This window comes from Nomascus leucogenys, chromosome 7b, assembly GCF_006542625.1.
Source record: "Nomascus leucogenys isolate Asia chromosome 7b, Asia_NLE_v1, whole genome shotgun sequence".
NCBI lineage: Eukaryota > Metazoa > Chordata > Mammalia > Primates > Hylobatidae > Nomascus > Nomascus leucogenys.
The window spans coordinates 14,909,384-14,937,329 of record NC_044387.1 but is presented as its reverse complement, the minus strand read 5'-3'; the positions used below and the strand labels follow the sequence as shown (position 1 = coordinate 14,937,329).

At 40.6% G+C, this 27,946-nt stretch overlaps 1 protein-coding gene across 5 annotated transcripts in view; it reads left to right on the top strand.

The window, feature by feature from the left end:
* Positions 1-27,063, top strand: part of HMGXB4 (HMG-box containing 4) — a 37,957-nt gene extending 10,894 nt beyond the window's left edge. For 3 of the 5 annotated variants that reach the window (XM_030815677.1, XM_030815676.1, XM_030815678.1), the window contains 5 exons: positions 15,256-15,337; positions 17,294-17,358; positions 18,635-18,740; positions 19,529-19,698; positions 24,230-27,063. In XM_030815677.1, coding sequence (XP_030671537.1) covers positions 15,256-15,337; positions 17,294-17,358; positions 18,635-18,740; positions 19,529-19,698; positions 24,230-24,436 — 630 coding nt within the window. In that variant the 3' untranslated portion in view covers positions 24,437-27,063. The remainder of the gene's footprint in view (positions 1-15,255; positions 15,338-17,293; positions 17,359-18,634; positions 18,741-19,528; positions 19,699-24,229) is intronic. The other 2 variants (XM_030815679.1, XM_003264683.3) reach the window with 1 other exon arrangement.
* Positions 27,064-27,946: the final 883 nt, after the last annotated feature.

Sequence of the window (27,946 nt, the reverse complement as noted above, 5' to 3'; positions counted from 1 at the left end):
AACTTGATAGTCTTCCTCCTTAATATGTTTCAAGCCTTTAGCTCCGCCATTACCACTGCCACTGTCTTAGGCCTCATTCGTTTCTAAACTTACTGTAATAAGTATCCTTTTTTTTTTATTCTACCGTGCAGTTAATCTCACACATTGATGCCAGAGTAATCTTAATGTTAAGTAGTACCTTGATGATGGCAGTCCTGTGTTCTGCATCTTTAGTGGATTCTTACTGCTTTTATGGTAGGCTCTAAGCTCCAAGAGGACCAGGACCACGTCTGTCTTGCTATCCCTAGTGTTTAACCTGCCATCTGGCCTATTGTAGACAGTCAGTAAATACTTGTCAAAGAAATAAATATCAGGTAAGTTCAAACCTTGGCCAAGCATTCATTAAGTGTCTGGATTTAGCCTAATCCTCCCTTTTCAGCTTTACCTCTTATTAGTCTGTTGAACATACACTGTGTGGAAATCAGACTTGTTTCCCATACATTCTTACCTCTATTCCTTTGCTCATTTTTTACAGTGACCTTACTCTTCCTGCCTATTGAAGCTCTGCCCTCTTTGCAAGACCTACTCAAATGCCACCTCTTCTAAGACATCCTGAACACCCCCCATTAGAATTAACGTCTAAACTCCCATATTACCTTGCTGTCTTATTGCACTTATTTTCTTCGTTACATTGGCATTATCTTTGTACATATTCTGTTTCCCTTATTAAAGACTATAAGGGAAGACTGGTTCTTAGAATTCATAGAAGGAGCTGGGTGCGGTGGCTCACACCTGTAACCCCAGCAGTTTGGGAAGCGGAGGCAGGTAGATCACTTGAGGTCAGGAGTTCGAGACCAGCCTGGCCAACATGGTGAAACCCCCATTTCTACTAAAAATACAAAAATTAGCTGGGTGTGGTGGCATGTGCCTGTAATCTCAGCTGCTCTGGAGGCAGAGGCAGGAGAATTGCTTGAACTTGGGAGGCAGAGGCTGCAGTGAGCCAAGATTGTGCCACTGTACTCCAGCCTGGGCGACAGTGTGAGACTCCATCTCAAAACAAACAAAATAGAATTCATAGAAGGGGCTACACCCAATTTCTTTAACTTAGCAGCACTGTCTGCTTGGGGCAGAACATAAGCTCCCTTACCACCTTATAGTATTTTGAACTCCTCAATGTCCTTAGTAAGCACTTTGTAATTATATGTCGAATGAATATGTGGATGAAAACATGGTACTGAAAAGGTAGGTTGGGAGCAAATTGTAGAGAATCTTAAATGCCAAAGTAAAGGACTTGGCAGCAGGCAGTTTGGGGTTTATAAGCAAGGTTTAGTTATGATCTAAATGATAAGAATAAAATGATAGAGTTGTATAAGGTGGATTAGACTAGGGAGAGACTAATAACCAAGGGAGTTACTATAGTCCAGAAGGTTAGTAATAAAAACCTAAGAGACAGGAGGATTGCTTGAGTCCAAGAGTTCAAGGCTGGCCTGGGCAATCTAGCAAGATCCAGGTGTGGTGAGGCATGACTGGAGTCCCAGCTACTCCTGAGGCTGAAGTGGGAGGATCACTTGAACCCAGGAGTTCAAAGCTTCTGTGAGTTGTGATTGTGCCACTGCACTCTAACCTGGTTGACAGACCAAGACCCTGTCTCTTTAAAAAAGAAAAAAAAAAAGCTTGAGAAAAATAAAATTGAAGAGATTGATTCAGGAGAGGCTCTGAAGGAAAAATTGGCAAGATCTACCTAGAGCAGGGGTCCCCAATCCCCAGACCACGGACCAGTAGCCGTCCGTGGCCTGTTGGGAGCTCACATTACTGCCTGAGCTCCACCTCCTGTCAGATTAGTAGCAGCAATAGATTCTCATAGGAGCACAAACACTGTCATGCTGTACCCTGTTGCAAACCCCAGTAGGCTCCTTATGAGAATCTAATGCCTGATGATCTGTCACTGTCTCCCATCACCCCCAGATGGGACCATCTAGTTGGAGGAAAACAAGCTCAGGGCTCCCACTGATTCTACATGATGGTGAGTTGTATAATTATTTTATTATATGTAATATAATAATGTAATAATAATAGAAATAAAGTGCATAATGTAATGAATGCACTTGAATTATCCCAAACTCCGCCCCCACCCCTGCCCCAGGTCCGTGGAAAAATTGTTTTCCACGAAACCGGTCCCCGGTGCCAAAAAGGTTGGGGACTGCTGACCTAGTGGGCTTGTATCTGGGAAGCCAGAAACATAAATGAGTCTAAGAAATACCTCTTCAGCTTTGAACCTAGATACATTGGAAAAATAATAAGCTCTTCAGAGTTAATGACTTATCTATAATTTGCCCATGTGGCTAGCAGTTGCTAGTGAAAAATGAATTTTATAGCAAAACCCTTAAGAGTTAATATTTGACTGGCTGTCTAAAAAATCTGAAGTAGTCATAATCTGAATTTAATCATTTATTTGTCCAACAAATATTTATAATGTATATACTGTGGTTTTTAAACCTGATTTGTGCGTTAAAAATTCCTATAAAGCTTTTTAAAAATATGTTTTGCTGGGTCTTGTTTCAGTATAAAAAAGAACTGTATAAAAGTCAGGGACAGGAAGGCACAATGGCATGCACCTGTAATCCCAGCTACTTGGGGGGCTGAGGTGGGATCACCAGAGCCCAAGAGTTGGAGACCAACCTAGGTGATACAGCAAGACTCTACCTCTTAATTTTTTTTTTTTTTTCAATTAGCCAGGCACGGTGGCAAGCACCTGAGTTTCAGCTACGTAGGAGGGTGAGGCAGGAGGATTGCTTGAACTCAGGAGTTCACAGCCAGCTGGGCAATATGACAAGACCCTGTCTCAAAAAAAATAAAAAGTCAGGGACAAAGTCCACCCAGAGGTAGAAAAGAATGATTTAGGAGTAGTGTTTCTTCAACCTACAGTGAGCAGAGACTGGAGAAACTACTGGTAGAAATGCCAAAGGCCTCTGTGGGCCCCTTCTACCTTAGATTCTAGGACTAGGACTCTAATAAAAATAGAGAAGTTAAGAACAATAGCTGGTTTGGGAGAAGATAAGTTAGATTTAGATTGGGAGATTCAACATAGCTAAGTGGTTCAGAGCATGTGCTGTGGAACCCACCTGAGTTCAATTCCTGGCTCTATTCAACCACTTACAAACAATGTGATGTTGGATAAGTTACAGAACAACTCCATCTCTAAGTTGAGGATAATAACAGACTTACGTCCTAGGGTTGTGAGGATTAAATGAGGCAATACATGTAAAAGTGTTCAGGGCCTCGGTGTGCCAAGGCACTCTGGGACGCCACATCAAACTCACCAGGACAACGCTTGATATTTTAAATACATTTTGAGACAAACAGCAATACTTGACGTCTCCCAGATACCTTATGAACTACTAGTTCAAAGTAATTCCCAGTTTCAACAATGTATGTTACGTTCTTTTCAGTAGTGCCATATCTTTTCAAAGCCAAGTGTGTGTGCTCTAGAGGTAAAAAGCAACTACCACATTGAAAACCCACATAAGCACTGTGAACCAAGAACATTGGAGAACTTTGTCTTTGCACGATGCCCAGCACATCAGTGAGCATTCAATAAAAACTATAATTATCTCAGTGGCAATGGAAGTTCAAGACCCAGAATTTGGCTGGAACTCGAGTGAGAAATTGAGTGTTCATGTGTGATAAATGAAATAGGTAAATGGACAAGAGGAAATTGAGCTCAGAGCAGAATTTTGTAGAACACTTATACACGGGCATGTATATAAGAGGAGGAAGAGGGGGCAGCTATATTGGAGGAGAAACACAGAAGGGCGGAGAAAGACAGTTTCAAGAGTAGAACGATCTCATGCTAGAGAGGCCAAGGAGTTCAAATGCAGTAGGTAGGAATGGAGCTGGGTCAGGGGTGTTGAGGAAAGAGTGAGCGGTGTGGAAGTGAACGCAGCAGCGGTGGGCTCTTACTCGAGAATTTTGACTGACACAAAGAAGGGAAATTACACTATTTCCTGGGTGAAAAGTAGCCTTTCAGTTGTTTCAGAGGTGGTTTTTGTTGTTTGGTTGGTTGGTTTTATTGGTTTTGAGTCCTACATTCTAAAGAAGAATAGAGAAATTATATGGTAATATCTTGATGATTTCCCACTAAAGATCATCTCATTACAGTGGAAGCTTTTCATTTATATAGGAGGAGCAGGATACAATTACATTTTAAATATACCTTACTTTTGGTTTTACCCCAAATAAAAGCCCGTTTTTTGTCACTTAGACTAATAGCTGGGCATGGTGGCTCACACCTGTAATCTAGCACTTTTGGAGGCCAAGGTGGGTGGATCATGAGGTCAGGAGTTCAAGACTAGCCTGACCAACATGGTGAAACCCCCGTCTCTACTAAACGTACAAAAATTGGCCGGGCGTAGTGGTGCGCACCTGTAATCCCAGCTACTCGGGAGGCTGAGGCAGGAGAATCACTTGAACCCGGGAGGCGGAGATTGCAGTGAGCCAAGATCACGCCACTGCCCTCCAGCCTGGGCGACAGAGCGAGACTGTGTCTCAAAAAAATAAATAAATAAATAATATCCCGTAATATTGCCATTTCAGAGACATGCCTTTAGTTATCTGTGTGTTTCCAAAATATGCACATTTTTCTGAACCTAATGCTGGGCTGGGTAGCCTAATGCCTGGCACACCCAGACATTGTTGATCTAATAAACACAAGTCTGAAACATAACTAGACTTGTGATGCTATTACATTACTTCTCTCTCTGGCAAACCTGAGGCTAAGTAACAGCAACAATAAATGGTAGAAATTAGTCACTACCATCTATTGAGTGCCAGGCTCTCCTAGGCATTTTCCGAATGTTACCACTCTTGATTAATAATTATCATTAGCCCCACTGACAGAGGAAGAAGCTATAATCTTTCCACTATGCCACATGCCTTTCCACAACTTTAAGACATGGTTACTCGGTGCCATGATACATCTTCGACTCAAATTCAGCAGACTTGGATTCTTACTCTGGTCTGCTACTTAATAGGTCTGTTCTCCTGAGATTGCTTTCTCACTTCTGCTCGTTTGTAAATTGGGGTTAGATTAAATTAGGTGGTGCATGTAACATGCTTAGCACAGGGCATGGCTTAGTAAATGTCAGCTGTTACAGTTACTTTCGCTTACGTCTTAAGTTCTTCAGAAGCCCAAAATATATTTGAAAACATCTTTTTAAAATTTTGTTTTCAGCCACTCATTTCACATATTAGACTAAGCATGGAGATTATGTTTTATGCATATAATACCCACCTTACTATAACCTCCTACCTTTAGGAACCAAATCTGTGGTTACGTCACATATTTGGAAAATAGTTAAGAACCAGAAAGAAAACAGGGCCTCTAAGGAGCAAAAGCAGATGTTATAAAACCTACAGCTCATTAGAGAGCTTCATCGTCACTAAAAGAAGGACCAGTGAGGTGAGTCCTGTGACCTCTCTGCCTCTGTTCCTTTATGCTTAAAATGGGGAACTAGCACCCAGCCTGCTTCACTTACAAGGATGTCATGGAAATCAGATGAGGTGCTACACATGAATACACACTTGGCCTCTTCATGCACAGTTCTGAGACTTTGCTATTCAATAGTACATATTTACTCTGCTCTTACATCCTCCCAGGTGGTAAGGACACAAAGATGAAGATACAGTGTATGCTCTCAAAGAGCTTTCAGTCTAGTAAAAGGTTGGAAAGGACTTGGTGTGTTGAACTTCAACAGAGGCATGGGCGCCGAGTACTGAAAGAGTGCGAGGAAAGCCCGGAATGGCTGGCTTCCTGGGAGAGCTGTCATATGAACCAAATCTTAAGGCCAAGTAGGAATTATCAGGTGGAAAATAGGAGTAGGCACCTCAGTCACGGAATGGAAAATATTTGTGAAGGCCCTGAGACGCCAGAGGGCACAGGATGTTCAGAGAAACCCAGGAAGTTGATATGACTGAAACGAAGCCAGCGGAAGGTATGTAGAAGGCAGGAAGAATTGCTACCAGGCTGGCCTTCTAGGAAGGGGCAGGAGAACTGAGTAGGAATTGGCAAAGCACAATCCTAACAGCCGTACATGTAGAGTTCCTCGTATGTTCTAGGCACTGCACTAGTTTTTTATCTACCATATATCACTGAATTTTCACAAGAACCCAATGAGGTATAGGTGTTGTCATCTCAGTTTCACAGAAATAAGCTTAAATAAATGAAATAGCATGCCCCGGGACATACCTGTTCGTGGCAGAACAGGAATTAGAACCCAGGTTTTTCGGACTGCAAGAGCCACACTCATTTCAATATACAGAAAGTGGTTAAATTATATTCGTTGATGTGGTATGAGAGATAGTGGAAGTATAGAGTACATGTAGAAAGATTTTCATTCAAGGAAGTTAAAATAAAAACTTTGGTGTAGAAACCTTACTTATCTGCTGGTTTTCCTTTTAGCCAGATCAGATTTGGGGATCTCAGTCAAGTTAGTTCAGAAGAGCATCAGGTGGTAAAATGGTTACAAGTCCAGGCTCCAAAGCCAGGCTGCCTGTGTTTAGTGGCCCCGCCACTCCATGGAGTTGTGAGTCTGGATCTCAGTTTCTTCATTTGTACACTGGCAGGAATGATAGAACTTACTTCATAGGGTTGTTATGAGGTTTAAGAGAATTTCTATGGGTAAAGGTCTTATGACAGTGGCTCGTACGTAGTATTAACATCACCAAATTTCTTTTTATTTTATTTTATTTTTTTGAGACGGGTTTTCGCTCTTGTCACCCAGGCTGTAGTGCAGTGGTGCAATCTCAGCTCACTACAACCTCTGCCTCCAGGATTTAATTGATTCTCCTGCCTTACCCCCCCAGGTAGCTGGAATTACAGGTGCCCGCCACCACGCCCAGCTAATTTTTGTCTTTTTAGTGGAAACAGGGTTTCACCACCTTGGCCAGGCTGGTCGTGAACTCCTAACCTCAGGTGATCCACTTGCCTCGGCCTCCCAAAATGCTGGGATTGCAGGCATGAGCTACCACGTCCAGCCACCAAATTTCATTTTTAAGAATCATAAGCAGTATTGTGCTTTAACTTCCAAATATTGTATTCTTTAAAACAGGATCTTAAACTAGAGTTATGAGGAGAGATTTTCATCAGGTTATTAGAGTTCTATGACCCAAAAAAGTTAAGCAGGACACTTTATAAAGAGCATTAAGAAGTTGCATTTTGGGCCAGGAGCAGTGGCACATACCTGTAATCCCAGAGTTTTGGGAGGCCAAGGCAGGACGATCACTTAAACCCGTTCAAGGCTGCAGTGAGCCGTAACGAGCCACTGCACTCCATCCTGGGTGACATAGTGAGACCCTGTTGCTTAAAAAGAAGTTGCTTTTTGAATATTCTTGATACTGTGACATACCTCGTCAAATATTTAAAAGGAGATCCTGGCAGTAAAATGGTAACATCATGAGTCACATGTAGTTAAGTGGACTTGTTGCAAGTAATTTGCTACTAATAATAAAGTATCCAAGTTTTTAAAATATTAACATTTTGTTAATTAAAGAAGTGTCTTGTGTATCCCAGCTGTAATCTACTTGCCATTCTGTATGTTTTCTTTCATGAGAAAATTTAGAGTGGAATTACTGGCCTTGCATTTGGAATCTCATGGAAATGTTTTGTATTTATAGAGATCATCCTCTATTTGTATATTTTTAATTTAGAAAAATGTGCCATGGAAAATTTTTAACCCTTAAGTTTGAAATCTGAACTTTAGGTCCACAGACTAGAGTTGCATCTCACACAGTGATTAGGTTTTAAGTCAGCACGTAAAGCGAACAGTGTAAGTAGTCAGTTTCCCTTGAAAATCCTTTAGAAAGGCTCCACATTGAAGGCTGACAGAGTCTCAGCCCAACAATATCATTCCAGTGCAGCTAAATTTTTCTCTCCACCACCAGATGAAGTCATTGGCCTTGTTCAGGAACCATGATTTTACCTTATTTTTTAAATTACCTTAGCTACAAACATCAGAATCACACTTGTGTAGTGAGTTGCCCACGCTGAGAGAGACACAGAAACTATCTGGGGAGAATAGATTTATATCTCCTGTCCCACTCACTCCAAGGTATAGGTTCTTAGAGTGGAATGAGTGGCAGGTGGAACACCCAGACTGATTAAACCACACCCCACCAAATGGCCACGAGTACCCCTTACATGAACTCATGTGCGAACGTGTGCATGTGTTTGGGTGTGCGTGTGGTGCCTCTCCATTGTATCTTAGGCCCAATAAAGGAGGATTTGAAAGAGAGGATCCTTAGAACACTTAAGACATTAGGAGATAAAAAGCTGATACTGAATTAATAAAGGAGATCCAGCACCCACAACACACTTCTTTACCATCTCTAAACAGGACTGGCTTCACCAGAAGAATACTAAAATAGTATTTTTAGTTTGGTTTGCTATTTCAATGAAAAATTTTAAAATAAAGGGCTTGCTGCTATTTGTCTAATAAAGGTCAAATGATTTCACCCTATCCTCCTTCACCACAATTTTTATTTTTAAAAAAGCTTGTATTGGCTTTTTGGGTGCCACAACTTCTATTTTGGAAAATGCATAAGGAATAGAAAAGAATTCATATTAGTTTTCTCTTGTGGCATAACAAATTATCACAAGCTTAGCAGTTTAAAACAACATCCATTTACTATCTCACAGTTGTGTAGATCAAATTCCTCCTGGAGGACTCAACTGGGTTCTCTGCTCAGGGTCTCACGAGACTGAAATCAAGGTGTCCACTAGAGCCGGGTTCTCATCCGAGGCTCAAGCTCATTCAAGTTGTTGACAGCTTTCAGTCCCTTATAGTTGTAGAACTCATGGCAACTTGTTTTCTTCAAATTGGAGACCAGCCAGAGACTTTTGTGCCTTCTTGTCTCATTTTATTTGTGTGTTTCTTAATGTTGGTTCGATGTGGGTGGGGGGGGGGGGTTGTTTTGTTTTTTTGTTTTGAGACACTTTTACTCATGTTGCCCAGGCTGGAGGGCAATGGCACCATCTCAGCTCACTGCAACCTCCACCTCCCAGGTTCAAGTGATTCTCGTACCTCAGCCTCCTGAGTGGCTGGGACTACAGGCACGTGCCACCATGCCTGGCTAATTTTTCTATTTTTAGAAGAGATGGGGTTTCACCATGTTGGCCAGGCTGGTCTTGAACTGCTGACCTCAGGTGATCGGCCCACCTTGGCCTCCCAAAGTGCTGGGATTACAGGTGTGAGCCACCGCACCCAGCCAATGTGGTTTCTATTCATGTGAAATTTGTTCAGGAAACTCTTGAAGATTTTATTTTTTGCAGCAGCAGCAGCTTTAGGTCAACAACAAAATTGAGAGGCAAGTACACAGGTAACCCATATATCCCCTGTCCCACACATGCACAGCCTTCCACACTGTCAACATCCCCCACCAGACTAGTACATTTGTTACAACTGATGAACCTACACTGACACATCATTATCACCCAGAGTCCATAGTTTACACTGGGGCTCCCTCTTACATTGGTGTTGTCCATTCTATGGGTTTGGACAAATGTATCATGACATGTATCCACCATTACAGTCTCAGGCAGAGTATTTTCACTGCCCTAACCATCCTGTGGTCCACCTATTCATTACCTCCCTGGCAGCCACTGAACTTTTTATCGTCTCCATAGTTTTGCCTTTTCCAGAATGCCACATAGTTGGAATCATACATTATCTGGCCTTTTCAGATTGGCTTCTTGCACTTAGTAATATGTCCTTAAATTTCCCCCATGTCTTTCCATGGCTCGACACCTTTCTTTTTTTCCTTTTAGCACTGAATAATATTCCATTGTCTAGATATAGTACTACAATTTATTCATTCACTGATTGTAGGACGTCTTGGTTGCTGTCAAGTTTTGGCAATTATGAATGAAGCTGCTATAAACTTCCAAGTGCAGGTTTTTGTGTGGACATCCTTTGAAAACAAAGGAGTTTTCAACTCCTTTGGGTAAATATCAACGAGCACAGCTGATGGATTATATGTTAAGAATGTTTAGTTTTGTAAGAACCCCCAAACTGTTTTCCAGAGTGGCTATACCATGGGATCTCAGCCCCATTCAGACAAGGATCTTGGCCTGTCTCATTTGCCATTGAGTCCCCAATACCTTCAATATTTCTTGCCTGAAAGAGTGAGTGACTGAATATTTTTAGGAATGAGTCTACCCAAGAAATGTCATTAAGCCCCTTCCAAACCACCACTTGGGGTCTGGGGCTTTTAAATTTTATGTTATTTTTTTTAATGTTATTATTTTTTTAAGATGGGGTCTCACTCTATCACCCAGGCTGGAGTGCAGAGGTGCAATCCTAGCTCACTACAGCCTCAAACTCCTGGGCACAATCGATTATCCCACCTCGGCCTCCTGAGTAGCTGGGGCTACAAGCACGCACCACCACACCCAGCTAATTTTTTAATTTTTTGTACAGTCTCAAAATTTTTTGAAGTCTCACTGTGGCAACGTAGCAAGACTGCATCTCTACAAAAAAAAAAAAAAATTAGCCAGGCACGGTGGCACACGTAATCTTAACTACTCAGGAGGCTGAAGCTGGGGAATCAGTTGAATCCAGGAATTCAAGACTGTAGTGAGCGATGATCGCACCACTGCACTCCAGCCTGCATGACAGAGTGAGATCTTGTCTTAAAAGAAAAGAGAGAGAGATTTTTGGATAATAGTTCTTTATCAGCTATGCCCCTTGTAAATATTTTCTCAGTCTATGGATTGTCTTTCTTTTTTTAAGTGTCTTTTGCAGAGCAGAAGTTTTTAATCTCTTTAATGAACCCCAGTTTATCAGTTCCTTCTTTCATGGATTGTCTTTGGTTTCTGTTTCTAAAAAGTAATTGCCAAGCTCAAGATCATCTCCTGTGTTGTCGTCGGGAGTTTTATAGTTTTGTACTTTACATTTAGGTCTGAGACTTATTTTGAGTTAATTTGTGAAGGGGGTAAGGTCTGTGTCTAGATTCCTTTTTTTTTTTTTTTTTTTTTGACATGTGGATATCCAATTGTCCCAGCATCATTTGTTGAAAATACTATCTTTTCTTCATTGTATTGTCCTTGCTCCTTTGTCAAAGATTCGTTGACTTTATTTAGGTAGATTTGTTCCTGGGCCCTCTGTTCTGTTCCATTGATGTATTTGTGTATTCTTTCGCTAATGCCACACTGTCTTGGTTATTGTAGCTTCATAGTAATATTGAAGTAGGGTGGTGTCAGTCCTCCAACTTTGTTCTTCTTCAATACTGTCTTGTCCATTCTGGGTCTGTGGCCTCTTCGTATAAACTTTAGAATCAGTTGATGTCTTCAAAATAGCTTGCTGGGCTTCTTGTCTCTTTTATGTGCTCACCTGCTATGGTCAGGCCCAGTCAGGATAATCTCCCTTTTTACTAACTCAGAGTCAACTCACTAGAGACCTTAAGTGCATCTGCAAAATCCCCTTGCCATATAACATAACATGACCATATCTTGCCCACCCTTACGGGAATGCAAACCCAGGAGCAGGGGTCTTGGGGGCCATCTCATAGTTCTGCTTACCACAAAAATAACATTGAGTACCTACTGAAGTGCCACACAGCAATGGAGTAATTCCCACCTTTGAGTTAAATGGTGTTATCCAAGTTTTGTAGGGAAACGAAATGTCAGGAAAATGAAGCAATTCACGTAACTAGTAAATAGCATGGTCAGGATTCTAACGCAGATTCGCTGGTCTTGAAAGCCATTTTGCCACACTATCTCTAATAAATCCTGTCACATCTTCCTCCTTCTCAGTTTATTTGCTTTTCTCCCAACCCACTGTCTTGATTGTGGGCCATCATCATTCATCCCCGCACTCCTGCAGCAGCCTCCTGATTGGTCTTCCTGCCTTTGCTGTTGTTTTTCTCCAGTTTGTTCTCCATAGTCCTTAAGTGTCACCCTGACTATATAACTTCCTGCTTAAAATACTTGAATGGCATCTTCCGGACAGAATCCATGCACTTTAATATGGGTTACATGGCCTCAGTTGATGGGCTCTGCCTGCCTCTCTAACATCATCTCTTACCTCTCTCTTCTTTGATGAATGTGCCCCCATGTTGTTGCCTCTGCCTAGAACACTCTTAACCAGCCTTCATCTGCCTACTTCTACCCAACTCTCTGGTTTAGATTAAATGTCACTTCCTCCAGAAGGCTTTCTTTGACTCCCTAACTTGGGAAGGTACTCCTACTACGTGTTCCCATAGCACCCAATGCTTTCCCTATAATAGCACTGTGTTTTATTAGAATGACATATTTAACTGCCTCATTTGTTAGATTCTGCATCTGATCCTTATCTGTATTCCCAGTGTCTGGCAATATGGATACTCAGTAAATATTAATAAATGAATAGCAGAATACTTTAATGGGTTACTTTTTTTCTACTATCTTTGAAATCTTAGTCTCTGCTTTTCCTTCATTGCCATTGAAATACTTTTAATATCACACATTAGAAAAGCTATCCACTTCCCATGTGTTTTATTCAGGATCCAATAATTAGTATATGGTGAAGCTGAGACAAGATTGTGGGTCTTTAAATTGTAAATTTCATGTGTTTTCCACTATTTTATGCAGCTTAACTTCCTTAGAATTAGATCTGGGCTTCAAAAGCTTATCCTCCTAACTACTTGCTATACCACCACCCAGCACAGGTACTCAATAAACGCTAATCTATTTTCTACATAATTGAATAAAGTCCTTCGTAAGAGTTATGAAGGAAACCCTTTTCTTCAGTATGTGAATTTGGATCTATAGTATATTGGCCAAGAATTGTGATTAGTGTGACAGCTATAGATAGCCTTATAGAATAGGAACATTAACCTTTTACAGTACTGTGTTTGAGAAAACGTTAAACACCTTCCTTGTAAGTTTTATTATATGCCAAACAAGCTATGAAATCTCTCAAGCATATATACTTTCTAATGTTCTCAGTATTTTGTAGTGAGATTGATTGTACAGTTGGGAAAGATTTGGCAGCATATAGACTTCCACAAATTATTCTTTCATCATGTATTCTAGCAAATGTCAGGCATATAGATAAGCCATTATTAAAAGATTAGTATGAAATTTAACAAACATACCACAAATTTTATTTCCAAAGAAGTGCAATCTCATTCAAAGCAGTTAACCTTGGAAGGTGTTCTAGGAATGTTTCTATTCATCAAATGATTTCCGGATCGCTTTTGGAATTAAAGTCAGAGTCATCACATAAGCTTTTTATTGCCATCAGCCTCAGTCTTTGTCCTTTGAGGGTCGTTATTTTATGGGAACAACATGAAGAACTAAGGCAGCTAGGCAGAGTGCACAATCGAGCTTTGTTTAAAGCAAGATACAACTCTGAAGTTATGAGACAGGACTGTATGGCTGGTTTGGTTTTTGTCACAAAACCTGACTCTTAAGGCAAACAAAAGCTCCCACGGGCTTTTAAAGCACCATACATTCATGTCATATTTTTTTGTTGTTGAGATGGAGTCTCGCTCTGTCGCCCAGGCTGGAGCGTAGTGGCGCAATCTCAGCTCATTGCAAGCTCCGCCTCCCAGGTTCACACCATTCTCCTGCCTCAGTCTCCCGAGTAGCTGGGACTACAGGCGCCCACCACCATGCCCGGCTAATTTTTTATATTTTTTTATATTTTTAGTAGAGACGGGGTTTCACCGTGTTACCCAGGATGACCTCGTGATCTGCCCGCCTCGGCCTCCCAAAGTGCTGGATTACAGGTGTGAGCCACCCCACCCGGCCACATTCATGTCATTTTAATAACTGTAGGGCCAAAAAGGACTAGGAGTAGATGAAAGACGGAGAATCATATTTTGATGCTTCCAGATGAGTTTTTGAGGAAAGCCATACTGAAAAGATTTGTTAGATTAAGATTATTAAGTGATAACTCTTTCTATTTTAAATAGTTAACTTTCTCTGTAAGGGAGCAACATATGTTCTTTCTTGGGCCCATAATGCATGGCCCTGAAAGTCAGGGCTACCTGGGTTGTGGTTATAACTGGCAGGGTCTGTTATTACTAGCTTAGTGGTGGTACCCTCAGCAAGTTACAGTTTCTCTGACTTTAATTTTTCCCATGCTCACAATGGGAAATTTGGATAGATGAATCTAATTGCATGTCTCTTTCTAGATAGGAAAAACTTAACTTTTTCCCCTTAGACCATGTATAATTGTAAAATGGAATGCATAGAAATCAAATCTTCTGTTTTATATATCTCTTGTTGAACTGACTTTAAAAATAATTTGATTTTGTTTCTCAAAAATCATATATTCCTTTTGGCATTGTCAGAATGTAGTGAAGAACAAACATGCCTCAGGTAGTACACAGCAGTTTGTTGAAGTGAAGGCATTGCATCTGACAGTGACTACCAAAGAATTGTCTTCAGTTATTTATTCACTTCTCACCTTGAACCCAAAAAATGTGAACAATCCAATAATGAGAAGCTACAAATGACAATAAAAGCAGGATGAGGGAAATTACAAGATTAGAAATCAAAACCAGAGAAGCAAAAAGAACATAGATTTGGCTTTTGGGTTTCTGGCTCCAAAGTTTAAAAGGAAATTATGTGGTTCAGATTTTCAAAGATGAGAAAAATAGACACCCCAGGTAAAGATTTTCTTAGCACTTAATTCTGAAAGAAATGTGTAACATGGGATTGTATATAGGGAGAAGGAAGATCTTTACAAATAATTTAGCGTGTGGTTTTTACCTACTAAAATTAAAACTGATGTTCATCTCTGAGTGGTAAGTAACATGGATTAAAAATGTATTTTCCTGGCCAGGCACGGTGGCTCAAGCCTGTAATCCCAGCACTTTGGGAGGCCGAGGTGGGCAGATCGCCTGAGGTCAGGAGTTCGAGACCAGCCTGGCCAACATGGTGAAACCCCATCTCTACTAAAAATACAAAAATTACCCGGGTGTGGTTGTAGGCACCTGTAATCTCAGCTACTTGGAAGGCTGAGGCAGGAGAATCGCTTGAACCCAGGAGGCGGAGGTTACAGTGAGCCAAGATTGCGCCACTGCACTCCAGCCTGGGCGACAGAGTGAGACTCTTATCTCAAAAAAGAAAAAAATAATAATATTATCCTGTTTAGGAAAGCTGGTTAGTAGTTTGGAACTCTTCCCTTGATGAAAAAGTTTAGGTATCCTTCTATTTTATTATTATGGATTCAGGGTTACTAAACTTGGGTTCTAATCAAGTCTTACCCTGTTGTATCTTCTATGCGGCACTAGCCAAAAAAGAAGAACATGTCGGCCTACCAGGTGTTCTGTAAAGAGTATCGCGTGACCATTGTGGCTGACCATCCAGGTATAGGTAAGAACATTGCTGATCTGTAGCGCTTTTGCTTTCCATTTATATCTTGAAGCAGTGCAATTAATTTCTTCCTGCAGCATTAGAGCATAAATCTTGTTTCTTTCCTCAGTTCTGCAAATCACTTTAGATTTTGCCTTAGTTTACCTCATCTGTAAAAGAGATGAACTTTCTATACATATCTCTTAAACTGATAAGGTGGGAAACTGTGTTAAAATAAATGTTATAAAGCACATACATAAATGCACAAAAATATACAATTGTTTATTTCCAAGATTCTACAATTGGCCTTTTCCTTAAACTGCCCTTGGACGTAAAGTTATAATGAGATGTCTTGTATTATATTGTTGTAAAGATGCTCTTCAACTTATGATAGTGTTACATCCTGATAAACCCATTGAAAATTGAAAATACTGTAAGTCAAAAATGCATTTAATACACCTAGCCTACAGAACATCATAGCTTAGCTGAGCCCACCTTAAATGTTGCTCGAGACACTTACATTTGCCTACACTTGGGCAAAGTCATTTAACACAAAGCCTGTTTTATAATAAAGTGTTGAATATCTTGTGTAATGTATTGAATACTGTACTGAAAGTGAAAAACAGAATGGTTGTATGGGTACTAGAAGTACAGTTTTTACTGAGTGCATATTGCTTTTGCATCCTCATAAAGTTGAAAAATCAAAAGTCAAACTATCGTTTAAGTCAGGGACTGTCTGTATTTGTCTCTGTATTAGAAGTTAATGAGGTGAGAAAAACACTATACCAGAGATCCTGGACACATGTCACTTAACCGCTACAAATTTCATTTGCCTAATGTGTAAAATCGCTGCCCTACCAACTCCAAAAGGCTGCAGTGTTAGGCACACATGAATATGCTTTATAAAGCATAAAACTCTTATACAATGGAAGGGTAAGATTACACATGTAGAGGATTGCTTCTGAGCTGCTCTAGGGAAATCCTTCTTTGGTTCTAATCATTCAGAAATTTGGTAAAAACCTAACATCTTTTTTCAGATTCTATGCGTATTTTTTAACCTAAGTTGATAGGCCTTGTATTGTGGGATCAAATTAAAGACACCAGAGGCAGGATGCAGTGGCTCGTGCCTATAATCTCAGCACTTTAGCAGGCTGAAGCAGGAGAATTGCTGGAGCCCAGGAGTTTGAGAGCAGCTTGGGCAACATAATGAGACCTCATCTCTACAAATAATAATTTTAAAAAATAGCCGGGCGTGGTGGCTCATGCCTGTAATCCCAACACTTTGGGAGGCCGTGGTGGGTGGATCACCTGAGGTCAGGAGTTCGAGACCAGCCTGGCCAACATGGTGAAACCCCATCGCTACTAAAAATACAAAAATTAGCCAAGCATTGTGGTGCATGCCTGTGATCCCAGCTACTCTGGAGGCTGAGGCAGGAGAATCACTTGAACCCGGGAGGCAGAGGTTGCAGTGAGTTGAGATCACGCCACTTCACTCCAGCCTGGGCGACAGCGAGACTCCATCTCAAAAAAAAAGAAAAAAGAAAAAAATTTAAAAAAATTAGCTAGGCATGGTAGCCCACGCCTGTGGTCCCAGCTACTTGGGAGGCAGAGGTAAGAGAGTGGTTTGAGCCCAGGTGGTTGAGGCTGCTGTGAGCCATGATCACACCACTGCATTCCAGCCTGAGGAACAGAGCCAGACTCAGTCTCAAAAAAAGACACCAGAAAGATGCTTAAGGAATAAATCCCTAGGGAGTAGATGGTTACGAGTTGAGACTGTCTCATGACCATCAAAACATCCCCTTCCCTACAGAAAAAAATCAAAGAAAAGTGATGGGATTGGGGTTGGTGTTTTGAAAGAATCTTGGAATATTTAAATCTGACCTTCAAAACCCTTTTCCAGTTTTCACTTTCACCAGTCTTCTATTTTGTTAATAGCTAACCCTTTACTGTATTGAGTGTTTTACTCTTTTATGCCAGATTTTGGGGAACTTAGTAAAAAACTGGCTGAGGTGTGGAAGCAATTGCCAGAAAAAGACAAACTGGTAAGTACATTTTCTTACAAACATATTTTTCAGTGCTTCTTGCCTTCCAAAATATGTAATTCTTCTATAGACCAGCCAGACAGACAGCACTGAAAATAGTGAAGAAAATTACAAATCAATAGAAAATGGTTTAGCAGAGGACATTAACACTGTTAGTGCCAGTTCACTGTACATGAGGATTTAGCTATAGCAAGGCTGTCTTTTCTAACCTGGTCTAGTTTTTTCCAGCAGTGTTACATTTGAGCCAAAAGATGACCTAAGTTGAGGAGTAATTAAAGTGTTAAAAGAAATTCTAAAATCAGAGCCCTTTACTGCAAACACCTAGTAATCAGTCATGGTCTGAGAGCTGAGGAAAGTTATCCTCTCAGCAGTCACTGCAAACAATAAAAACATGAGAATGTGATTACTAGGTAGCCAGGTTCAAGGTCATCATCCTCATCAACCATTACCAAATAATGTACTCTACTATCAAGAAGCTAGTAAGACACTGATAAACAGTCATCTGGGCTGGGCACGGTGGCTCTTGCCTGTAGTTCCAGCACTTTGGGAGGCTGAGGCGGTGGATCACCTGAGGTCAGGAGTTCGAGACCAGCCTGGCTAACATGGTGAAACCCCATTTCTACTAAAAATACAAAAAATTAGCCAGGCGTGGTGGCGCATGCCTGTAATCCCAGCTACTCGCGAGGCCGAGGCAAGAGAATCACTTGAACCCCAGAGGCGGAGGTTGCGGTTAGCCAAGATCACACCATTGCACTCCAGCTTGGGCAACAAGAGCAAAACTCCATCTCAAAAAAAAAAAGTCATATCTGAATCATTGAGACTTATGATATGAAAGTCATATAGGAGCAAGATGTCATCTAGATGAACAACCATTCTTCACCCAGGTAGATTATCCTTAGTTTTTGTTTTCCATGTTATTGTTATCCTGCTATTGTGTTGGTATTGCCAACCAGCAGGTTAGAAGAACCACATAGACATTTTATTGAGCCAGATGTTTAATCTGTGATTTTACATTTCAACTTACAGTGATCTAAAAATCAGTGCCGAGATTTGACCATTAGCATTGAGGAATGTTTATAGTCCTTTACTAAGATATTAATGTAGTCAGCTGTCTGAAGTCAGTTCAGTGACCCCCAGCTTAAAAGTTAGCATTAACCCTTGTCTGCCTACCTCCTACTATTGCCTTTCTTTTCTCCATTTTGTTCTTTTATGACTGCTTTTCCTTTTACATTTTGTCCTTCTTAATTTAATTTAATGTTCACTGATGTGATTGCAGATTTGGAAGCAAAAAGCTCAGTATCTGCAGCACAAACAGAACAAAGCAGAAGCCACAACTGTGAAAAGGAAAGCATCCAGCTCAGAAGGTTCCATGAAAGTCAAAGGTAGTGACCACATCCCGCTCCTGCTTTTCTCTAAAGCGTGTGAATTTTGCTTCCTTGCTAAGAAACTGGGAAAAAAGCTTGCAATATTAGAAGTGGACCTTGATTCCCGAGTATTATTACCTGGGAATGTTACAAGCTACCAAAAAGAGATGTTCAAATTTAGAAAATGCAAATCAGAAGTCAGCAAACTTTTTCTTTAAAGGTCCAGAGAGAGTAGATCAGGCGCAGTGGCTTATGCCTGTAATCCTAGCACTTTGGGAGGCCAAGGTGGGCGGATCACCTGAGGTCAGGAGTTCGACACCAGCCTAACCAACATGGAGAAACCCCATCTCTACTGAAAATACAAAATTAGCCGGGCATGGTGGCGCATACCTGTAATCCCAGCTACCAGAGAGGCTGAGGCAGGAGAATTGCTTGAACCCAGGAGGTGGAGGTTGCGGTGAGCCGAGATCGTGCCATGGCACTCCAGGCTGGGCAACAAGAGCAAAACTCCATCTCAAAAAAAAAAAGGTCCAGAGAGTAAATATTACAGGCCTTGTGTGTTGTATGCATTCTCGCATTCTCTGTCACATATTCTTTGTTTTTCTATAACCCTTTAAGAATGTAAAACTGTTCTTAGCTCACGGGCTGTAAAACAAAAAGAGACCATAGACTGAATTTAGCCCACAGGCCACAGTCTTGCTAATGCCTGGTATAATTCATAAAAAGGGAAAATCAGGAAGAACAACTTTGTATTGTTCAAGGCTGTAGGCAAGTTTTACCTGTCTGCCTCACTGCTCTGTTCTCAGCTTCTTCTGTAGGAGTACTGTCACCCCAGAAGAAGTCCCCACCCACCACCATGCTGTTACCAGCCTCACCAGCCAAAGCCCCTGAGACAGAGCCCATTGATGTTGCTGCTCATCTTCAGCTGTTGGGAGAGTCCCTAAGCCTCATTGGACACCGTCTGCAGGAAACTGAGGTGAATACAACTATCAGCAGCATGACTACAGTTTCCCATATAATTTTGATTCATTCACTCATTTTTACATACATGTATTGAGCATCTACTTTTTGCTAAATTATGCCAGGTACTCAGGATGCAGTGATATAGAATATATAATGATAATAACAGAAATATCTATAGAGATATTCCGTCTACCTATTAGTTCTCAAAGTTTCACTAATGATATCCTATTGAAACAATGGCACAAAAAGAAATTGGAATACCCTGTAACTTATTTTTATTTTTTTAAAATGCAATGGAGGCTGGGCGCAGTGGCTCACGCCTGTAATCCTAACTTGGGAGGCCTAGCTGGGAGAATCGCTTAAGGCCAGGAGTTCGAGACTAGCCTGGTCAACATAGTGAGACTCCATCTCAAAAAATACATACATTCAAAAAATTTAAAAGAAATAAAAAGGGGGCCGGGTGTGGTGGCTTACGCCTGTAATCCCAGCACTTTGGGAGGCTGAGGCAGGTGGATCAGGAGGTCAGGAGTTCGAGACCAGCCTGGCCAATATGGTGAAACCCTGTCTCTACTAAAAATACAAAAATTAGCCAGGCATGGTGGCATGCACCTGTGGTCCCAGCTACTCGGGAGGCTGAGGCAGGAGAATCGCTTGAACCCGGGAGGCAGAGGTTGCGGTGAGTCGAGATTGCGCCACTGTACTCCAGTCTGGGTGATAGCGCAAGACTCCATCACAAAAAAAAAAAGAAAGAAAAACGCAGTGGTGGCTGGGCACGGTGGCCCATGTCTGTAATCCCAGCAATTTGGGAGACCGAGGCAGGAGGATCACTTGAGGCCAGGAGTTGGAGAGCAGCCTGGGCAACATAGCAAGACCCCATTTCTACAAAAAATTAAAAAATTAGCCAGGCATGGTGGTGCACACCTGTAGTCCCAGCTACTCGGAAGACTGAGGCAGATGGATTGCTTGAGCCCAGGAGCTCAAAGACTGCAGTAAGCTATGATTACTGCACTGCACTCCAGCCTGGGTGACAGAGCAAGACCCTATCTCTTCTAAAAAAACAAAAACAAAAATGCAAGAAAAAGGATGAGTACAAATTCCATAGCAGTTTTGATTACTTCTGTCTCCTTCGAAGAGACTTTGAATTTTTCTGTGCATTTCCAGCAAAGTCTTGAATAGAGATGCAATTGTATAGGAGATTAAGAGTTCCTCTGTTTTGAAAATAGGTAACAAATGGAGAAGCTAAGGTTCCCAGCTCTCCATTACTCTGCACTTAAATTGTACAGTGCTTTATGCCCTAGGGAGATTTTTGTCCTTTTAAGCTTCAATTTCAAAATCACTTAACCTGCACAGCTGTCGTGTTTCATTTCTGTTACCATATTGAATTTCTAACAATATTGTCCCCTTAGCTAACTCAGTAGTTCCGGTTTCCACCAAGTTCTAGTAAGACATTTCAGCAAAGAAGTCAGTCTAAGCTACTAAAGCCATTTTTAAGCTAAGAAATTAATGTAGGAATGTAAAACTAATCACTTGCTTCAATGTGGAAATTGAATTATTAAACAAATAAAATGCCAAAGGCCACAAGAGCTGAAGCTGTATCTAAATTCTTTGGCTAGTTTCTAAAAATTTAGCAGTAGTCAAAAGAACTTTAGCACTTTCATATAGGCTCGATATCTGAATGGACATAGATATTTCCAGAAGGAATATTCTGTGACCTTATTTTTCATATTTAATCATTCTTACATTTCGTAACAAGTTAGAAGTAAAAACGGTTTGTTTTAAGCATATTCTGAATTTTCCCAGATATTTCCATTTAGTTTAGAAATACAAAGTTCACCCTTTTAAAGTGCAGAATTTAGTGATTCTTAGTATATTCACAGAATTGTGAATCACTACTATTTCATTCCAAAACATACTGTTACCCCTAAAAGAAACCCTGTACCAGCCAGGCACGGTGGCTCACGCCTGTAATCCCAGCACTTTGGGAGGTCGAGGCAGGCAGATCACGAGGTCAGGAGATCGAGACCATCCTGGCAAACGCGGTGAAACCCCGTCTCTACTAAAAATACAAAAAATTAGCTGGGCGTGGTGGCGGGCACCTGTGAGAGGCTGAGGCAGGAGAATGGCGTGAACCCAGGAGGCGGAGCTTGTAGTGAGCCGAGACTGCGCCACTGCACTCCAGCCTGGGCGATGAAGCGAGACTCTGCCTCAAAAAAGAAAAAAGAAACCCTGTACCCATTAGCAATTATTCCCCATTCTCCCTCTAATCCACTTTTGGCCTGAATTTAATCATTTGCATAGATCTCTGCAATTTTACAGTTTCCACATACCACTTAATACTATTATTTCCTTTATAATTTTATTTAAATAAACTCATCTGTGCTTTTACAGTGACATTCATGACATCTCAAGGGTTATATTCTATTTTTTTAATGTACATCGTAATGGACATATAATTATCAAAATAATATATTCAGTAGTAAATTAATGTTCATCATTTTAGTAGTAAAACTGGAACATACGATGCAAAAGTTAGAAAATTAAGGCTAGAGGCCAAGCACTGTTGCTTGTGCCTGTAATCCCAGCACCCCGGGAGCCAAAGTGGGAGGATCACTTGAGGCTAGCAGTTCGAGACCAGCCTGGCCAACGTGGCAAAACCCCGTCTCTACTAAAAATACAAAAATTAGCCAGTCGTGGTGGTGCACACCTGTAATCCTAGCTACTTGTGGGGCTAAGGCAGGAGAATCGCTTGAACCAGGAGGTGGAGGTTGCAGTGAGCCAAGATCACACCACTGCACTCCATCCAGCCTGGGCAACAGAGTAAGACCCTGTCTCAAAAAAATTAAAATAAAAATGTGTGTGTGTGTGTATGTGTATCTTAAGAAAGTTAAAGCTAGAACCCAAATTGCAGAGGGACTTCATAGACATTCTGAAGTGTGTATACTTTACTGTTGGGGAACTACAGGGGTTTTTAGAGTGGAAAGGGATGAGATCAGAGCTCTCATTTACTTTTCTCTGAGAATATCTTTTATTTTAGATTGGAAGTGAAAAGAGACCAGAATTGGGGAGAAGTTAAAACAATAATCCTAGTCTAGATGTGACAAAGATAAATTAGCTATAAATAACTATAGGGCAAAGGTAATGGAATAATATTACTAATTACTGACATTTTTGGGGTTTTAGCTATTATCTTCCCTGTATACTAACATTTTATTGAAGGCTTACCCAGCTTTGGTTCAGAGTGCTTAATATGAATTATATCATTTAATTCACACTGCAGCTTTGTGAGGCAGAATTTTTGTTCCCCCCATTTTACAGAAGAATAAACAGAGTTAAAGAGGTGAAGTCACTTTCTCTAGAGTTTAGCCCCTAACTGGTAAAGCAGAGACTTGAATTTGGAATGTGACCTCAAGGTCCGGGTTCTTAACCTCTTACTGTACTGCTGCCCTCAGAAAGTATAGAGGGGAGATGTTGACAAGGAGGATGAGGGAAAGGAAGAGTCAGTGATGGCTAGGCCTTGAGACTCGGCAGTTATGTGCATGGTGGTGACTGTGGCAGAGAAATGGATGCTAAAAGGAAGGCTAGATTTGGATGGGAAGGTTATTCTTCCTTACAGCAAGTTGAGATGGAGAAATATCCAAAAGGAGAGACCCAAAAGACAGCCAGAAATGCAATTTTTAATATCAAGATGTTGGTAGTAATATTCATAATTACTGATATTTTTTGAGTACTTAACCATATATTAAGCACCATCCCAAGTATATTATATCTATTATCTCAATCCCATCTGCTGCAGATGCTGTTAGTATTTTACAGGCACAGCACAGTAAGCAACTTGCCTAGGTACAAAACAGTGAGTAGTGGAGCCAGGATCTGGACCCGGGCAGTCTTGAATCCAGAGCTCATTTTCTTAAGGACTCTGCTGTGTTGCTTCCCAATAAGACATATCCTCACACTGCTTCTAGTCAAAGCAGATTATACAAGAACTGGGCAGCAGCAACAGTCTTTCGTATCTCTTTGAATCACAAATAGACAATATGAATTACATAAAATGTTAAAATTTGAACCAAATTCACTTTGAGAGTGAACAACTCAACCTAGAAATATTGTATCATCAGCTATCAAAAGCTACATACATGCAGGGTTGTAGGATTCTCATAGTAATCACATCTGAGCTAATCTGTGGAGTTTATAACAGATATACTTTGCATACATAATTACAAATCTTACCAACAGCCCTCCAGAGTAGGTAAAGCATTTTTTACTATTCCTGTTAAGGAGACAGAAGTTAAGGATTTGACCTCCCCAAGGTCACATAGAAGGTAAGATGGGCTAGGATTACAGAAAGGAAACCTGGGAATGTGTTATAAAAGTTTTCTTTCTAAACAACTTGCAGTTATCAAAGTAAACTTTCCATTTCTGCTGTAAAGTTTCAAATTATAAGATTAGAACTGCCTAGGATTTAAAGTACTGTGTGAGGAAGTCAGCCCGAACACAGAGAGAGCATCAGGAGTGTGACTCAAGCAACAACCTCCTCTCCTTTTCAGGGTATGGTGGCTGTGTCTGGCAGTTTGTCAGTGCTTCTGGATTCCATTATCTGTGCCCTTGGCCCCTTGGCATGTCTCACCACACAACTACCTGAATTGAATGGCTGTCCCAAACAGGTCTTGGTGAGTTTTCCCTGGATTTTTAGGGTCAGACCCGTTGGGTGTCAGAGATGCCCTGCCTTAATGAGCACTGTCAGACACACATAAGGCTTTGTGACACACAGTGCTTCCTTCATCTGTTGGCCCATGGAACATGATGCTATATTATCAAATGCATGCTGTGCTTTCACTGAAACTAGAAAACAAGCCATTTACCAAAACAGTACTTAAGAAAGAAGCATTCTAGCCCTTGAGGTACTGCAATTCCTGTGTTTCCTGTTTGCTATTCTACACCCAAAGACAGTACAGGAATTGTTTCCCTCTTTTTTACTAGGATTAATGGGAGAAGTCAGCAGAAAAGTTCCTAGCATAACAAACAAGAGGATGCCGTCTTCATTCTCACCTGTTTTTCTAACTCCATTTGATTTTTCTTATCTCTCTCCTTGAACAAAGAAACATGTCTCAGGAAACCAAGGTAAAGTACTCTTCAGTTGAACATTTTTCTTTGTTTTGCAGTCAAACACACTAGACAACATTGCTTACATCATGCCTGGACTGTGACAGCAAAGAATCCTGGGACAGAAACCTTATCCTACACCACTGCTGGTTTGTGTATATATGACTGTTCCAGATTCCTTCACTGGCCTCTGGGTGTAGGTTTTAAATTTTTATATCTATACATACATATATACAAATATATATAATGTACAATATATACATAGGACTGTAACTACTTTGCTTTTAATAATTTTATGAAATGGCAAAGGTTTAGCCAAGAGGAAATTTTGGCATGAATACAGGCTTGGGATTCTTTTTTCTCCTGTGGTGGATAAATCTGCCTTAAAAATCAATGTAACTTGGGGGCTGGGGGCTTGTTCTGGGTGCCAAGCGCATCTCTTTATGGACAGCTAAAATGTGATTATTTTCCAAACTCAGTTGGACCTCCAGACCCATCACTGACCATTTGCCTTACCTGTCTTAGTCTGAAATGTAATAGGAAAGATAACAGAAAGATGCCAGTTGACTGAAAATTCAAAGCCTTTCAATTTGAAGTGACCAGGTGAGAGGTGATAAAATTTGTTCCCATTATAGTTACGGAGGTGGCTTAGGTGAATTGAGTAGGGGGTTCATTCCAATTCCTGCTGTATAGGTGTCCATGTCTCAAAATTTATTGTAATCATTGGTACCACTGGTGGCCTCAACAGAGGCCAAGGAGTTCTGTGAGCCCTGGCAGCAAAAAACACCTTGGGGGGTGAAGCTGTCAGTGCCACCAGTTGGACCTCCATACATCTGAGCTAACCCAGAATATTTAGTCTGAAGAACTAAGAGCTGGTAGCTTTCACTGGCAGCATGAAGTTAGCCACCAAGTCCTCACAAGCCGTGCTGCTTAGTTGCTCGGTGGTTATGGATAAACTTTGCCCAGCATGATTTTTGGGTTCATCTTATCAGTTCCCCTGGTGGGCAGATACACAGTGTTCTGCATTCCACATGTAAGTGAATTGCAAAAACAAAACAAAACTCACTCTCTTGTAGGTTTATTTATGTGTGTGTGAATGTGTATTTTAATTATGTGTATTTAACTCTTTAAAATCTCTTAGATTTTAATTTATCCTGTAAATTTCTGTATATATAATTTAATAACAGAAGCCTCCACCAGCAACAGCATGTGGAAGATACAGATTTGTCATTCCTCCCTCCTTCTCTCCTTCCCTCCCTCCCTCCCTTCCCTCCCTCCCTCTTTCCTTCCCTCTTTCCTTCCCTCTTTCCTTCCTTCCTCCTGGTCTGTCCCAAAAACTGAATCATCTACATTTTAAGGTATTTTACCTCAAAAATGAATCATTGTGTTAGGATTCTAATTCTTTATAAAGAACTTCATGGGCTTCAATAATGTCTAGAAAGTAAAATAAAGAGGAACGTTACCGTCCCCAGCTGCCCTTATTTCCAGAGAACCAGACTTTTGTTTCCCAGTTGGAAAGAAGACAGTTGAGCACTTCAGGATGGTTTTTAAATTTGGTGTGAGATTCTCTGCCAACACCAAGCTCTGAGTTAACTGTGCTTTCTTCTGGCCTAGACAGAGCACTACAGCATCAAAGTAAATCTTTGGGGACAGTGTAGCCCGTCTGTATCCTATTTAATTTCTTCTCTTCTCCCCACCAGTGTTGTCACAGGGCTATGTTGCTTAAAGGTATTCTGGCTGCTGAATCCCTTTCTCAGCTCAGAGCAGTTTTGAGATTTAATTGGGAATACAAAGAAAGAATCAGGGTTGTTTGGGAACCAAAATCAAGAGGAACAGAAATCTTAACTTGATTTCATGTGTTAGAACATTGTACCATGCCTCTTCTGTATCTTTGGAAGTTTCCTGTTTGACACAGGGTATCTAGGAGGGGCGGGGAAGACATGGATAGTACAGGAAGACATTAATCCTAGCATTGTCATTTATATACATTAATGAAATCCTGATGAGGACCTGCTTTTTGTTTGTTTTCCTTTGAAACCCAGCCCTATTGTATTTGTATTTAAAATTTGTACACATTTGTATAATAATCTGTACCTTGTGGTATTTGGTACTATTAGAGGAAAAACTTTGGATTCAGACCTTCTTGCAGTTTTTATATCATTGTTTTATTTTGTTTTTTAAATAAATTCTAGTGGTTTGATCCAAATCCCATTACAGTTGTATAAAGAAATAAAATTTTGTACTTATATTATTAAAAATCACATTTTTAATATTTGTAGTCCAGTCTCAGCTGTCTTTTCCCTAATCATGATAATCATAGTTGCTATGAAATTATAAAACCTGTTTTTCACTCTATTCTACCATAATTTTCTTAAGAAAAAAATCAACCCACAATAGAGATTACATTTCTAATCTTAGCCATTTTCCTAATATACACCTTACTCTGCTTCTATTAATTTTTACATTGTAGAGGCTCTCATTTTCTCTTTCGCAAATCGCAAATTTAGTGAATCTGATAATTGCACCTCCATTTATTGGCAAATGAAACTATGTGCATTATGGTGTTGGCCTAAATCAAGAAAATGTTCGTTAATCTTATATAAGGGTTGCATCTGAATCATGTGCTAAATGATATGTTTCAGTACTGTCCTGTTAGCATTACAGTAATGCTATTGATAAGTTACTTAATCTTTATAGGCTTCCAAAGTCCCATCTATAGAATAGTGTATTTTAAAGTCACTTCCCTGTCTCTAGACCTGCAGCCAGCCAGCCTGACATAAATGTTTAATAATATTATGAACATTGAATATATGGAGATATGACCTTTCAAGGTAAAAATTTCAGTGCAAACACAAGGTGTTAAAAGTCATAAATAGTGACATAATATGATGAATTAAAAGGCTAATGTCTTATGGAAAGGCAGCAAGGAAGAGACCACCATATCACTGAGTGACTATTAGAGTGATTTGCATACTTTGTCTCACTTATCCCCCCACCAAAGCCTTATGAATATTATCTCCCTTTATAGATGCGAAAAAGTACTTTTCCTAAGTTTATACTGCTAGTAAATGGCAAAGGCAGATTAAGAAGAGTGGAACAGCTGACCCCAAACCCTAGGCTCTTTTCTACCCCAAGCTACTTTCAGATTTAAATCATGTATA